Genomic DNA, 16280 nt, shown 5'->3' with positions numbered 1-16280 from the left:
TTTGATTCTTGATTAAATAGTGATCAGATTGTATTGGAGACGCATTAGAAAATTAGTAGTTAGGTTCGATTTGTTACACGAATGCATGCATCTTTATGTTTTTGATACCGAGCTAACAAGACTGGATCGTTTTTTGTTTGATTAGTATTTTTACAATGCAAAAACCAAGAAGTTTTCTGGCTCTCTTTTTTGGGTTTAATGATGTGAAATGATATGATATATTATATATAGTTATCTAACTAGATAGAGATTACGCATAATAAGATGTTGTTTTGGACAAGTCATGTATTGTGCATTTATAATTTGGTTTCTAATATTAAACTGACAATTTATGTTTAATCGGATTTTTTAATTTGTATTGTTTAAGCATTCCGAAGTTAGAGAAGTATCCTCTCCCTTATTAGGAAAAAGACACTACAAAAAAAGGGTCAACATAGCGACGGTTTTTGTAAAATTGTCGACATTATAGCGACGAGTTTTGATAAACCGTCGCTTATCATATTCGGCGATAGTTTAAATTCAACCATCTCTATAATAGCGACGAGTTTTGATAAACCGTCGTTATAATAACGACGGTGGCTAAAAAACTGTCGCTTATCAAATTCAGCGACGGTTTAATAAAAACCGTCATTATAATAACGACGGTTTAAAGTCAACCGTCTCTATAACAGCGACGATATTTAAAAATCGTCGCTATAACAAACGACGGTTTTTATTAAACCGTCGCTTAATTTATTAAGCGACGGTTTACTGAAACCTGTCGCTACAATAGCGACGGTCGAAAAGCAGACCATAGCTATCATTACCGACGGTTTACTTAAACCGTTGCTAAAATTTAAAACAGCAACGGTTTAAAAAAATTGTCGTTACATTTAGCGACAGTAAAAGTTAAACCGTCGCCGATTTAGATCGGAGACTGTTGAAATGAAACCGTCGCTAATAGCGACAGTTTATTAAAACCGTCGCTATTAGCAAACTGTCTATAAATTGTCGCGTTTTTGGCGAATTTTCTCCACAACACTTCCTTCAATCACATTTGCGCGCGATAAAAATCTTCTCTCGTGGACATTGTTTGTTTTTTCTTAGGTACGTTTTTTTGCAATTCAATTCTTAGTAAATTTCTATCTTGTATATATATATATATATATATATATATATATATATATATATATATATATATATATATATATATTAATGTATAATATAATGTTATTATCTAATAAATTTTTCAAAAACTTGTTATAAATCCTGGGAGGATGTTAAGACGACATCCCACACTCCCGGTAAGGGATATGACAAGTGTAAAAGGCGAAGAGTTTTTTAAACAAAATACCTGATGACACCTCATTATAAAGTAAACTACATCTTATTTATTATTTTGTAGGATAAAATGGATAACGATACAAATTGGATGTATCGTCGGTTGGAGAATGGATTTCTAACGGCTGAATATTGTGTTGGTGTAGAGTCGTTTGTAACATTTGCACTTAGTCATCCGGAATGTTTATTAAATGGAAATATCTGTTGTCCTTGCAATCGAAAAAAATGTCAGAACCAAACATATTTAGATGAAGATACTGTCAAGGTTCATCTCGGTCGTTATGGATTTGTACTGGATTACTACAATTGGTATTTTCATGGAGAGGAATATATTCGCCCGTTCTATCCTAATTTTAATATGGAAGCTCCTTCGTCATCTTCCTCTCGTAGGGCACCACCAATTGCTCAAACTACATTTCCGGATTTTTTTGATACTATTGAAGAAAATGTTAACTTTGAAGAGAACCCTGAAAATGAGAATGAGAATTTTGGTGAAGAAAATCCTACAATAAATATTGGTCCTGAAGTTCCTGAAAGTCCAAACAGTTATATTAAATCATTGTATGAATGCATTAAATCAACCGAGAAAGAAATTTGGGATAGAAATCCACACGGTCATTCTGTGTTGTCTGTGCTCGCTCGGTTACTGAAGATGAAACATGAACACAGCATGTCCAAGCGCAATTACAATGACATGTGTCAACTCATGTCAGAGTTATGTCTGTCTGATAACTACGTCCCTGATAGTTTTTACGCGACCAAGAAAATTATCAAAGATCTAGGGCTTCCGGTTGAAAAGATTGATGCATGCAAGAATAATTGTATGATATACTGGGGTGTTGACGATGTTTTAACAGAGTGTAAGATATGTGAACATCCTCGATACAAACGTAGTAGAAGTCGATCTCAAAATCCTCAGAAGAAGGGAATTCCATACAAGTTGATGTATTATTTTCCGATCACTCCACGTTTGCAAAGACTGTATGCTTCAAAAGCTACAGCGTCACATAAGCGTTGGCATAATGATCATCATTTTGACGGTGACACTATGACACACCCTTCTGATTGTACAGTGTGGCGTCATTTTGACGCTTTGCATCCATCTTTTTCATCCGAAATCCGAAATGTGAGATTAGGATTGTCAACAGATGGATTTCAACCTTTTGGACAAAGTGGGCAGCATTATTCGTCATGGCCAGTCATTTTTACTCCATATAATTTACCACCTTGGATGTGTATGAAAGATGAATACATGTTCTTGTCTGTGATTGCACCTGGACCGAGTAACCCGAAAGACAAATTGGACATATTCCTTCATCCGTTAATCGTCGAGCTACAATCCTTGTGGTCTAATGGTGTTCCCACGTACGATATTCACGCCCAACAAAATTTTAATATGCGTGCGGCTTTGATGTGGACGATAAGTGATTTTCCCGCATGCGCAATGTTGTCTGGTTGGAGCACTTCCGGAAAACAAGCATGTCCTCACTGCATGTCTGATTCAGAAGCCTTTACCTTGCCATGTAGTGGCAAGACATCATGGTTTGACAATCATCGGAAGTTTTTACCTGAAGATCATCCATTGCGTCGTAATAGGACAATGTTTCTAAAAGGTAAACAAGTGTTACATTCGGCTCCTATCTCTAAACATGTGGACGAATTACTCAATGAGTTGGACGAGTTTGGTTTCAGACCTTCGTATGAGATTGAATCCGACACAATCAATAAGAAAATTTGTAACTTGACTAGATGTGGTTGGAGAAGACAGAGTATTTTTTGGGAGCTTCCATATTGGAGTACGAACCTTATAAGACATAACTTGGATGTCATGCACATTGAGAAAAACGTCTTCGACAATGTCTTTATTACGGTTTGTAATATACAAGGGCATACGAAGGATAATTCCAAATCATGAGTTGATCTTGTTCAGATGGGTATTAGAACCGAGTTGCATCCATCTACAACAGACGAAAAATTTCCGAAAGCAAATTACACACTTGACAAGCATTCCCGACAAGTTCTTTTTAGATGGCTCAAAGAAGTTAGATTCTCTGATGGGTATGTTTCTAAAATGTCGCGTTGCATAGACATGAACAAGTTGAGGATGTTTGGTATGAAGAGTCATGTATTCATGCACCGACTAATTACTGTGGTATTCAAAGAGTTGTTACCACGAGATGTTTGGGAGGCTCTTACTGAGTTGAGTATATTCTTTGCAGATTTAACAGCGCAGAATGTTAAACAAAGTGATATGATCCGTTTAAACGAACAAATTCCCATCATAATGTGCAAGTTAGAAAAGATTTTCCCCCCAAGTTTTTTCGACTCGATGGAGCATTTGTGCATACACATACCATATGAAGCACGCATCATGGGTCTTGTACAATTTAGGTGGATGTATCCCTTTGAAAGATATCTACGTAAATTGAAAAATACGGTGCGTAACAAGGCACGAGTAGAGGGTTCCATATGCAATGCATATTTGGTTAAGGAGGCTGTTATATTCTGTCACCATTACTTCAGTGATTCGACGGGCAGCAAAACGCGTAAAACTAGGAAAGCTCATGAAAGCACATATGTTGACACTAATGACTCAGAACTTCTTTCCATATTCCTCAATCGTGGTAAGAAGATTGGAGCTACAAAATCACGATGGCTAACAAATGAAGAATATCATGCAGTTTCAACATATGTTTTGCACAATTGCAATGAAATAAAGCCATTTCTCAGGTATTATATATATTTAGTTCATTATTTTATATAATAACTCGTCTCATATTTTTAATTGTATTCAATGTATTGCAGGATGTACGAGAACAACATCCGTATGGCAAATCCACACATGGATGACTCTTCAGTCGAGGCGTACGTCCAAACCAATTTGTTTCAGTGGTTTCGTCAATATGTATAAATGAAAAATTATAATTTTGTTTACGTATTTCAATAAATTGTTAAATAATGTGATTTAAAGTTTAAATTTTTTTATCGTAGGCTACCTTGTCGGATGCTCAAATTGAAAATCCAATTATTAAACAAGTTGCTGGAGGTCCTTTGATGAAAGTGAAGACTTACCGAGGTTATTGCATTAATGAATTTAACTTTCATACAGTGCATGACACTTCGTTCAAAGGTACAAACAACTCGGGGCTTCAAGTCAGTGGTCATATGAGTAGTGGAAATGTCATTGAGTTTTATGGGCAAATTGAAGAAATAGTAAAAATTGAATACCCAGGTCTATCATCGAAACAAGTTGTACTTTTTAAGTGTCGCTGGTTTGATACTCATCCTCGGTTGGGCACACGCATACACAAAAAGTACAAAATTGTTGATGTCAATCGAAAAAAGAATCTGTGATACTACGAACCATTTGTGTTTCCTACACAAGCCTCGCAAGTTGTGTATTTGACTTATCCAACAACGAAGCGAGCAGAATCAGATTGGATGCATGTGAGTACTCTACGTAGGCGAGCTTATGTCACTGATGTTGAGCCACATATTGAGCAGAATCAAATTGATGCGACCGATGCGTTTCAAAACAACGAAAGTGGATCTCATGACATCTCAACTCAATTTCTTTTGACGTCTCAAAATCTAGTCGATGTTAATGTTATGTACGACAACGAAATTGATTTGAACAGCACTGAAAGTGAAACAGAAGAGGTTCAATATTCGAGCGACGATGCTTGTGACATTTACGACGAAAGTGAATAAGGTTGAGTTTAATTATATTGAATTGTAATCTGAAAAAAAAAATATATTTTATTTTGTGCACATAATTAACCAATTGTTTGCATACCTATATTTTGTACGTACGTATATATATGACAGAGCAGCAACATGTTACTGCAGACCAACGACAGTTGTATTGAGATGAGTTCATTGTAAGTTTTGTTATATTAGATTTTATTTCAATTACTTAATTAACATTGTAAATTATTGTTATAAAATTTTAATTTTACTTCATAATAACAACAAAACTAAACCGAAACTATATAAAACTAAATTTTATTTCAATTGTTTTTTCATATATTATTTAAAACTAAATTTTTTTTATTTAATTTTAAATTTATTCTTATAAAAATTAACACATTTTTTTAAAAGAAAAAACAATTAGCGACGGTTTTAAAGAACCGTTGCGAATGGCAACAATTTTTAAAAAACGTCGCCGATCTAGATCGGCGACAGTTTGACAAATACCGTTGCTATTAGCGACGGTTTTACCAACATCTGTCGCTAATGACGACGGGTTTGTATAAATCGTCGCTATGATTTCTATATATACCGAGGTTCACACACATTTTCTTCAGCGATTATCGCCTTTCTTCTCTGGTAGTGTCGACACTCTTATCTTTTTTTTCGCATGCAGTTTCGTTTTTATTATTTGTACTAACATCTTTTCGTTTTCATTCCTTAGATTTGCTCGTTCGTGTGATCTTCCAGCGTTACGTGGATTTGCATATCTTCAAGCACGTCAGATTTTTAAAGCGTTTTCTTTATTGAAAATTTAATATTTACGTGTTATTTTTGCGTAGTAGTGTAGTTATGAATTTTAGCATAATACTTTATTTAAAAAGTTTAGCGTACTAGATAATTTATTTTTGCATAGTAGTTTAGTTATGAATTTTAGCGTTATTAATATGTTGTTTATGAATTTTATGCATGTTATTTATCAAATTTAGCGTAATATTATTAATAAATCATACATGATTTTTTTTAATTGTAACATTAATTTTCTGTTAGAATTGTAGATACTTATTTAATTTTTCGTTGTATAATTTTTGATAATATAGTTAAATTAAATATAAATATTTAAGCACTTGTAGGCTTCAAAATATAACACATGAAATAGAAGTTGGATGTATCGTATGTTGTAAGCACTTGTAGGCTTCAAAATATAACACATAAATATTTAAGCACTTGTAGGCTTCAAAATATAGTGCTGAATATGTTGGTGTTGAGACATTTGTAATAACAAAATTTTTGGATTTGCAGTTTACGTACTATGTCTGGACATACGCCTCCTCCACCGCCTGATGACATGCTTGAGCTTACCATCTTGGATGTGATGTAAGTAAAATTTTTTAATCTTAAAGTAATTGTTCGACAAAATTTTGTTCTACTTATTTAATATTTTTAGGAAAAAGATTACAATAACATGTATTCTTGGTTATAGATTTTACCCATATAATAGCAGTGTATCGAGATACATATCGAGACAGTTCAAACTGCAGACATGTGATCCCGGCTGGTCGTGGAGGTATGTGACACCTGACCAGCGGCAGTGGTACTGGGAGAAGTTCTGTGTAAGTCTTTATTAAAACAATCAATTTTTACAATAACATGTTTCAATTTTTATTAAACTATTAACTTACTTAAATATTAAATATTGCAGTTGAGGTATAGATGGGCAGCTAACATTGATACTCAGGTACGAGAGTTGTGGTTACGTAACACTGCTACCTGCAGGGACGTCGTAATCACAACTCTCGTACCTGAATATCAATGTCGGCTGCCCATCTATACCTCAACTGCAATATTTAATATTTAAGTAAGTTAATAGTTTAATAAAAATTGAAACATGTTATTGTAAAAATTGATTGTTTTAATAAAGACTTACACAGAACTTCTCCCAATACCACTGCCGCTGGTCAGGTGTCACATACCTCCACGACCAGCCGGGATCACATGTCTGCAGTTTGAACTGTCTCGATATGTATCTCGATACACTGCTATTATCTAGGTAAAATCTATAACCAAGAATACATATTATTGTAATCTTTTTCTTAAAAATATTAAATAAGTAGAACGAAATTTTGTCAAACAATTACTTTAAGATTAAAAAAAATTTACTTACATCCATCCAAGATGGTAAGCTTAAGCCTGTGATCATAAGCTCGCCTACGTAGAGTACTCACATGTATCCAATCTGATTCTGCTCGCTTCGTTGTTGGATAAGTCAAATACACAACTTGCGAGGCTTGTGTAGGAAACACAAATGGTTCGTAGTATCCCAGATTCTTTTTTCGATTGACATCAACAATTTTGTACTTTTTGTGTATGCGTGTGCCCGACCGAGGATGAGTATCAAACCAGCGACACTTAAAAAGTACAACTTGTTTCGATGATAGACCTGGGTATTCAATTTCTATTATTTCTTCAATTTGCCCATAAAACTCAGTGACATTTCCACTACTCATGTGACCACTGACTTGATGCCCCGAGTTGTTTGTACCTTTGAACGAAGTTTCATGCACTGTATGAAAGTTAAATCCATTAATGCAATAACATCGGTAAGTCTTCACTTTCATCAAAGGACCTCCTGCAACTTGTTTAATAATTGGATTTTCAATTTGAGCATCCGGCAAGGTAGCCTACGATAAAATAATTTATAACTTTAAATCACATTATTTAACAGTTTATTGAAATATGTAAACAAAATTATAATTTGTCATTTATACATATTGACGAAACCACTGAAACAAATTGGTTTGGATGTACGCCTCGACTGAAGAGTCATCCATGTGTGGATTTGCCATACAGATGTTGTTCTCATACATGCTGCAATACATTGAATACAATTAAAAATATGAGACGAGTTATTATATAAAATAATGAATTAAATATATATAATACCTGAGAAATGGCTTTATTTCATTGCAATTGTGCAAAATATATGTTGAAACTGCATGATATTCTTCATTTGTTAGCCATCGTGATTTTGCAGCTCCAATCTTCTTACCACGATTGAGGAATATGGAAAGAAGTTCTGAGTCATTAGTGTCAACATATGTGCTTTCATGAGCTTTCCTAGTTTTACGCGTTTTGCTGCCCGTCGAATCACTGAAGTAATGCTGACAGAATATAGCAGCCTCCTTAACCAAATATGCATTTCATATGGAACCCCCTACTCGTGCCTTGTTACGCACCGTGTTTTTCAATTTACGTAGATATCTTTCAAAGGGATACATCCACCTAAATTGTACAAGACCCATGATGCGTGCTTCATATGGTATGTGTATGCACAAATGCTCCATCGAGTCGAAAAAACTTGGGGGAAATCTTTTCTAACTTGCACATTATGATGGGAATTTGTTCGTTTAAACGGATCATATCACTTTGTTTAACATTCCGTGCTGTTAAATCTGCAAAGAATATACTCAACTCAGTAAGTTTACATCAGAGTTTTGGAAAAGTTTACATCGAGCTTTGGGCACGAAGTTAGCCTTTAGCACCGCCTACCATCCTCAAAGCGACGGGCAATCAGAAAGGGTTATTCAAATTCTTGAGGATATGTTAAGAGCTTGCACAATTGATTTCCCTGGGAGCTGGGATTCCAAATTGCCATTGGTTGAATTAACGTATAATAATAGTTACCAGTCTTCTATTGGCTTAGCACCTTATGAAGCCTTATATGGAAGAAATTGTAGATCTCCTCTGTATTGGGAAGAGATAGGTGAAAGAAAGATGTTGGGCCCTGAGTTGGTTCAACAAACAGCAGAAGTTGTGGCGTTAATTCAAGAAAGAATGAAGACAGCTCAGTCTAGACAGAAAAGTTATGCCGATGTGAGAAGACGGCCTTTGGTTCGAGGTTGGTGATCAGGTTTTTATCAAGATAGCTCCTCTAAAAGGAGTTGTGAGATTTGGCAAGAAAGGTAAGTTAAGTCCTCGATACATTGGACCATTTGAAATTCTAGATAAGATTGGAGACCGAGCCTATCGTCTTGCATTGCCACCGGACTTGGACCGAGTTCATAATGTATTTCATGTATCTATGCTTCGTAAGTATATTGCTAATCCATCTCATGTTCTTCGGTACGAGTCATTGGAGCTTTTGCCTAACCTAAGTTATGATGAAATGCCGGTTCAAATTCTTGATCGTAAGGTTAAAGTATTAAGGAACAAAGAAATTGGCATTGTTAAAGTTCTATGGAGAAATCAAGTGATTGAAGAGGCCACGTGGGAACCGGAAGAGGAGATGAAGCATTGTTATCCTAATCTATTCGACAATAGGTAATTTCGGGGACGAAATTTTATTAAGGAGGGGAGATTGTAATATCCCAAGTTTTTATTGTGCTATGATCAATGATTTCATGTGTTATGGTTAAAGGATATTCATAAATTGATATGGTCAAGTTTTGGGAGATGGTTTTATGCTTGATTTTAGAAGGAGTTTGGTTGTTATAATTCATAAGAATTTAGTGGTATAAGAAAAGGTTGGATATTAAGTCAAGAAAAGTTATTTTTAGGAGTTCACGGCGGAGTAGTAGCGCTTGGGTGCAGCAGCGCCGCACCTGCGCTGCCTAGGGGCGCTGCCTGGCCGAGAGCAGGCCGCACATGCGCTGCCAGAGGCAGCGCAGGGGCGCGGCCTGTGCGGCAGCAGGCCGCCCCCGCACTGCCTGTGCAGGGCAGCGCCGCGCCAGCGCTGCCATAGGCAGCGCGGGTGCGCTGCCCTGCGTTATTTATGCGAAAGTGCTATTCCAAAATGCGATTTTAAGGTTGGGAATGAATTTATATTGCATTGTTTACAGATCTATCTTCATTTCTTCCCTTCTCCTTCTCTTTCATACGTTTCCTTCTCATTTTCTTCCCCAAAATTCTCTTCTCCAAATCTTCATTCAAGTTCAAGAATTTTTGAGGAATTCTTAGCATCTCCTAGTCTAGGTGCAAGCTACAAGGTAAGAGCTTAGTTATTCTTTGGTTTTGCAAGGAATTGTTGGGTTGAAGGGTTGCGTTGACTTTATGGATCTATGTAAATATGATGTTAATTCATAGTTTTTATGGTGTTTATTGTTGTAGGGATTCTTTTGAGGTCATCTTTGCAACCAAGTATTGATTGGGTTGTAAGTAGAGGCTATTCCTTGTGCTCACATGATATATATGTATCCAAGCCATTTTTATTGATGTCTAGCTTCTTTCATGGTTTCGTTATTGCCATATTTGTTGTTATATATTCATTGATCCAAAAAAATTATTTATTTCATTGATAAAGAAGCTAGCAAGTTATTGTGCTTATCAAGTGTTTGTTCAATTGTCCCAATGAATTTCATATGTTTCAATCCAAGGAATGATAGTAATTCATGCATGTCATTGGCCAATCACATGAAGAGTTTCTCTCACAGTCTGGTATATATTTTCATATATCACAGAGATACTATCCATAGGTTATCTCTCACAGTCCGATATATATTTATATATATTAACAGAGATAACACTCACAGGTCACAGATTACAAATTACAGACTATCATTTTCTTTCATGGTTATCTCTCACAGTCCGATATATATTTATATATATTAACAGAGATAACATTCACAGATTACAGATCATTGAGCTATTGTTTCATTTCCTTTAATTCATGTTATGATATACCATCTATATAGATTCTTTCATTATGGTTCATTGAAGATGGTATTGGTTAATGTTTATTGCCATTGCGATGTTCCAAGCCAAGCCATATAAATATGTATTTGTTATGTAAAGTTCTCTACTTACTGAGTTTTATCTCATTTCAGTTAATGTCATGTGATGCAGGTAATAAAAAGATTTGAAGCAGATTGTCCAAGGAGGAGAAGTCATATAGCTATTGTAATGGAAAAGTTTTGTTTGATTATGTTAATGATTTTATTGGGGTGTGTTGAACAATTAAAGTTTTAAAAATATCATGTATTTTATTATATGTAATATTGGTATTTGAATTAGATGTTTGAGATTATGTATTGTTTGTATTGTAAGATAATATTTGCAATGTATATACAGTATAATTATTTTTATTTTAAAGTTAAATGCTTCCGTTGATGTCAAGTTATTTTTGGATTTAAAATGTTTTAAGTGGGGTGTTTCAGAAGCTCCCAAAAAATACTCCGTCTTCTCCAACCACATCTAGTCAAGTTACAAATTTTCTTATTGATTGTGTCAGAGCCAATCTCATACGAAGGTCTGACACCAAACTCGTCCAACTCATTGAGTAATTCGTCCCCAGGTTTAGAGATAGGATCCGACTGTAACACTTGTTTACCTCTTAGAAACATTGTCCTATTACGACGCAATGGATGATCTTCAGGTAAAAACTTCCGATGATTGTCAAACCATGATGTCTTGCCACTACATGGCAAGGTAAAGGCGTCTGAATCAGACATGCAGTGAGGACATGCTTGTTTTCCGGAAGTGCTCCAACAAGACAACATTGCGTATGCGGGAAAATCACTTATCGTCCACATCAAAGCCGCACGCATATTAAAATTTTGTTGGGCGTGAATATCGTATGTGGGAACACCATTAGACCACAAGGATTGTAGCTCGACGATTAACGGATGAAGGAATACGTCCAATTTGTCTTTCGGGTTACTCGGTCCAGGTGCAATCACAGACAAGAACATGTATTCATCTTTCATACACATCCAAGATGGTAAATTATATGGATTAACAATGATAGGCCATGATGAATACTGCTGCCCACTTTGTCCAAAAGGTTGAAATCCATCTGTTGACAATCCTAATCTCACATTTCGGATTTTTGATGAAAAAGATGGATGCAAAGCGTCAAAATGACGCCACGTTGCACAATCAGAAGGGTGTGTCATAGTGTCACCGTCAAAATGATGATCATTATGCCAACACATATGTGACGCTGTTGCGTTCGAAGCATACAGTCTTTGCAAACGTGGAATGATCGGAAAATAATACATGAACTTGTATGGAATTCCCTTCTTCTGAGGATTTTGAGATCGACTTCTACTACGTTTGTATCGAGGATGTTCACATTGAAAGGGATCGATTTTAGGGTGCCCGAATGCGCAAAGGAAGTAACAAAAATGTTTCAAGCAAGAAAACCGAAAATTTTATAAGAAAATTCGAGCACCACATGTACTAGGATGTAGCATATACAAAAACACAAAATGACATTCATAGTGTGTTTAGAAATGTACCTATCAATCTTAAAAGATTGATGATGGCTCCAACTAAGGTGTAAACACCTTAGCTCTTCAAAGGCAAGACAATCTACAAGCTTCATTCCTTCAAAATTAGGTCCACCACCAACTAGGTAGATACCCTCATATTTTGTACTAGAAAAATAGGAGGATTTTTCTTTGATAAATGATTTCTTTCCTCAACTCTTGAAGAAGAAAAAATGAGAGAAAATTTTGAAAAAAAATTGCTTTCAAGTTTCGGCCATGCTCCTTGAAAAATGGGAGAGGAATACTTGTCTAGATTGTGGGAAAAGCTAAAACACTTTTAGCATCCCAAGCCTTGATAATAGAAAAAGTTGTCTCCCAACCTTTCACATCCAATGCATGCAATATTATATGGTTTTTAACAATTAAAAACCCATGGACTTAATTTAATTATCTCAAACATATTTGAGACTAATTAAACATTACTTGAATTTACTCAAGTCACTAGTTGAATAATTATTTTACTATTGGGCTCTATAAGACCCAATGTGATTTAATTAATTCAACACTTGAATTAATTTAATTATTTGGACTCTACTAGGCCCACTAGTGTTAAATTAATTCAACATTTGAATTAATTTAATTTAGTCCATAATAATGTTTATGAAAATCACAATTTTCAAACACATTATTTATTTGGCCAACTTTTTAAATTTAGGAACACATTCATAAATTAAAAATTACATTTCTCTCATAGAAGTCATACTTCTATTTTTCCTTACACTTATAAGCTCTTTTATAAGCCGTTCAACACATTGAACTATTTCAACTTCTCAACGGGATCTAGAAAGCTAGCACTTGTGTGACCCTCAATGGTTCATTGATACAACTAGTCGTGGGTTCACATCTCTATGTGATTCGGACTAAACATGTCCTTATACGAGCATACCCCAATTGCTCCATTCTTATTTATCAACTCCTTGATAACAAGAACGTCAGAATTCAAGTCTGATAGTACCCAACCAATCATTTTAAACGCCTAGCAGCATCACTTACATGATTCCCTAGGTATCAAATGATAGTGCCTGCAAGAACCATTCAATTATGGTTAGCGTACAGTAAGGTCCCTTCAACTCATATATCCCGACCGATTCGACAACCATTGGTTTATCGAGAGTTGTCAATGAATCGATACTATGTGTCATGTTGTAGTTGCATCGATGGTGTAATCTATGAAACCCTTTTCATAATTACCACCATACTCTGATCAGAGATTTCATACTACATACACATAAGATATCCATACCCGAAGGTAAGCGGTGAATCCCCGACTACAATGCATCGACTCCTATATGTTTCGACAAAACACCCAACCTTGCCACCTGATGACCCCTTGAGAGTCGGTAAACAAGTCAAAGTGCAATGCTAGCACATAGAGTCTCAATGTTGTCCCGGGTCATAAGGACTAATGGTGTACAACCATAAACTAGGACTTTTCCAATCGATAAGTGAGAACCAATTGGAAAGTCCTTTATGGAGGGTTGTTCAGTGCACTCTACCAGGAGCACCTATCTGCATGCTCGGACATCACAATGTCCCCTACCAATGAAACATGGTACTCACATCGCAGATACTAGTCTCGAACTCGAGCGGCCTATATCCTTCTTAGCGGCGGCTGAATCGACTAGGAACTGTTTAGAATATACAGTATTTCAAATATGAGTTTCATGATACTCATCATATGAGCATTTCATATTCTTTCTACTATTTGTATATTCAAGGGCTTTATCTATGCAACCAGCATGGGTATACAGATAAAGATGTGCCAAAATAATAATTTCAAATATTATTAAAATAAAGACTGTTTATACATAGAGTTTTATTGTGAACAATCGGCCAACACTTGGCTCGACGTGCACCTACTCTAACACACATATCTTACACTCTGTTAAAACATCGTCAACACCCCAGTATATCATACAATTATTCTTGCATGCATCAATCTTTTCAACCGGAAACCCTAGATCTTTGATAATTTTCTTGGTCACGTAAAAACTATCAGGGACGTAGTTATCAGACAGACATAACTCTAACATGAGTTGACACATGTCATTGTAATTGCGCTCGGACATGCTGTGTTTATCTTTCATCTTCAGTAACCGAGCGAGCACAAACAACACATAATGACCGTGTGGATTTTCATCCCAAATTTCTTTCTCGGCTGATTTAATGCATTCATACAATGATTTAATATAACTGTTTGGACTTTCAGGAACTTCAGGACCAATATTTATTGTAGGATTTTCTTCACCAAAATTCTCATTCTCATTTTCAGGGTTCTCTTCAAAGTTAACATTTTCTTCAATAGTATCAAAAAAATCCGGAAATGTAGTTTGAGCAATTGGTGGTGCCCTACGAGAGGAAGATGACGAAGGAGCTTCCATATTAAAATTAGGATAGAACAGGCGAATATATTCCTCTCCATGAAAATACCAATTGTAGGAATCCGGTACAAATCCATAACGACCGAGATGAACCTTGACAGTATCTTCATCTAAATATGTTTGGTTCTGACATTTTTTCGATTGCAAGGACAACGGATATTTCCATTTAATAAACATTCAGGATGACTAAGTGCAAATGTTACAAACGACTCTACACCAACACAATATTCAGCCGTTAGAAATCCATTCTCCAACCGAAGATACATCCAATTTGTATCGTTATCCATTTTATCCTACAAAATAATAAATAAGATGTATTTTACTTTATAATGAGGTGTCATCAGGTATTTTGTTTAAAAAACTTTTCGCCTTTTACACTTGTCGTATCCCTTACCGGGAGTATGGGATGTCGTCTTAACATCCTCCCAGGATTTATAACAAGTTTTTGAAAAATTTATTAGATAATAACATTATATTATACATTAATATATATACAAGATAGAAATTTACTAAGAATTGAATTGCAAAAAAACGTACTTAAGAAAAAACAAACAATGTCCACGAGAGAATATTTTTATCGTGCGCAAATGTGATTGAAGGAAGTGCTGTGGAGAAAATTCGCCGAAAACACGACAATTTATAGACAGTTTGCTAATAGCGACGTTTTTAATAAACTGTCGCTATTAGCGACGGTTTCATTTCAACCGTCGCCGATTGTAACGACGGGTTTTTTTAAACTAACGATTTAAGTAAACCGTCGGTAATGATAGTTACGGTCTGCTTTTCGACCGTCGTTATTGTAGCAACAGGTTTTCGTAAACCGTCGCTTAATAAATTAAGTGATGGTTTAATAAAAACCGTCGTTAATTATAGCGACGAATTTTTAAAAATCGTCGATGTTCTAGAGACGGTTGACTTTAAACCGTCGTTATTATAACGACGGTCTTTATTAAACCGTCGTCGAATTTGATAAGCGTCGATTTTTTAGCCACCGTCGTTATTATAACGAGGTTTTAGTTTTGATTAACGACGGTTTATCAAAACTCGTCACTATTATAGAGACGGTTGAATTTAAACCGTCGTTATTATAGCGACGGTTTATCTTAAACCGTCGCCGAATATGATAAGCGACGGTTTTTAAAAAACCATCGTTATAATGGCGACAATTTACAAAAACCGTCGCTATGTTGACCGTTTTTTTGTAGTGTATGTCATTTTGTTTTTTGGTGAGTTTATATGTAAGAAAGATTGAGTTATTTTTAATGATAATGTAAAAAGTAAAAAACACTACAATTTTTTTCCCGATTGAATGAGGCAGCTAACATAAAGAGAAAAAGATGTTAATGGAATTTGCACCCACCACATTTTGTGTTTCATCAAACAAAAGAAGAGGACATCTTCGTTGAATTGGAATTAAAGGGGCATAAACGAGAATAAAAGATATGCCACTTTCTCATGTTAGTGAGTTTAAATTAAAAGCCAATGGCTTATAATGGACCACACATTTTGGATATATCACCGATTGCAACGACACAACAAAGGAAGCCCAAATTGCCACGTGTCGCATCTGGATTGAATCTTTTTTCCCCTCATAATTTAACAAAAGAAGGAAAAAATAACTGAA

The 16280-nt window shown here is 35.4% G+C and overlaps 4 protein-coding genes and 1 long non-coding RNA gene across 5 annotated transcripts; 4 read left to right on the top strand and 1 right to left on the bottom strand.

Moving 5' to 3' along the window:
* The first annotated feature begins 1390 nt into the window (after nt 1-1390).
* LOC140807893 (uncharacterized) lies at nt 1391-3235 on the top strand. The gene has a single exon (XM_073164853.1). The coding sequence runs from the start codon at nt 1391-1393 to the stop codon at nt 3233-3235; it is 1845 nt and encodes a 614-aa protein (XP_073020954.1).
* Nucleotides 3236-3446: 211 nt separating this feature from the next.
* Nucleotides 3447-5028, top strand: LOC140812347 (uncharacterized). The gene is made up of 3 exons (XM_073170597.1): nt 3447-4050; nt 4126-4225; nt 4312-5028. The coding sequence occupies exons 1-3, from the start codon at nt 3452-3454 to the stop codon at nt 4672-4674; spliced, it is 1062 nt and encodes a 353-aa protein (XP_073026698.1). The 5' UTR covers nt 3447-3451; the 3' UTR covers nt 4675-5028.
* A 1240-nt stretch (nt 5029-6268) lies between these two features.
* LOC140812341 (uncharacterized) lies at nt 6269-6781 on the top strand. Its single transcript, XR_012113647.1, has 3 exons — nt 6269-6387; nt 6494-6623; nt 6713-6781. It is a non-coding gene; the product is annotated as an uncharacterized lncRNA (long non-coding RNA).
* A 385-nt stretch (nt 6782-7166) lies between these two features.
* LOC140807886 (uncharacterized) lies at nt 7167-8198 on the bottom strand. Its single transcript, XM_073164845.1, has 3 exons — nt 7954-8198; nt 7779-7878; nt 7167-7691 (listed from the first exon to the last, which is right to left on the bottom strand). Exons 2-3 carry the CDS (start codon nt 7875-7877, stop codon nt 7167-7169), a joined length of 624 nt encoding a protein of 207 aa, XP_073020946.1. The 5' UTR covers nt 7878; nt 7954-8198.
* A 412-nt stretch (nt 8199-8610) lies between these two features.
* On the top strand, nt 8611-9334 carry LOC140807877 (uncharacterized). Its single transcript, XM_073164836.1, has 2 exons — nt 8611-8908; nt 9015-9334. The coding sequence occupies exons 1-2, from the start codon at nt 8611-8613 to the stop codon at nt 9332-9334; spliced, it is 618 nt and encodes a 205-aa protein (XP_073020937.1).
* The last annotated feature ends 6946 nt before the right edge of the window (nt 9335-16280 follow it).

The sequence above is a fragment of the Primulina eburnea genome, chromosome 1 (assembly GCF_022965805.1).
Source record: "Primulina eburnea isolate SZY01 chromosome 1, ASM2296580v1, whole genome shotgun sequence".
In the NCBI taxonomy this organism is placed as follows: Eukaryota; Viridiplantae; Streptophyta; class Magnoliopsida; order Lamiales; family Gesneriaceae; genus Primulina; species Primulina eburnea.
This window is presented reverse-complemented; position numbering and strand designations above follow the sequence as displayed.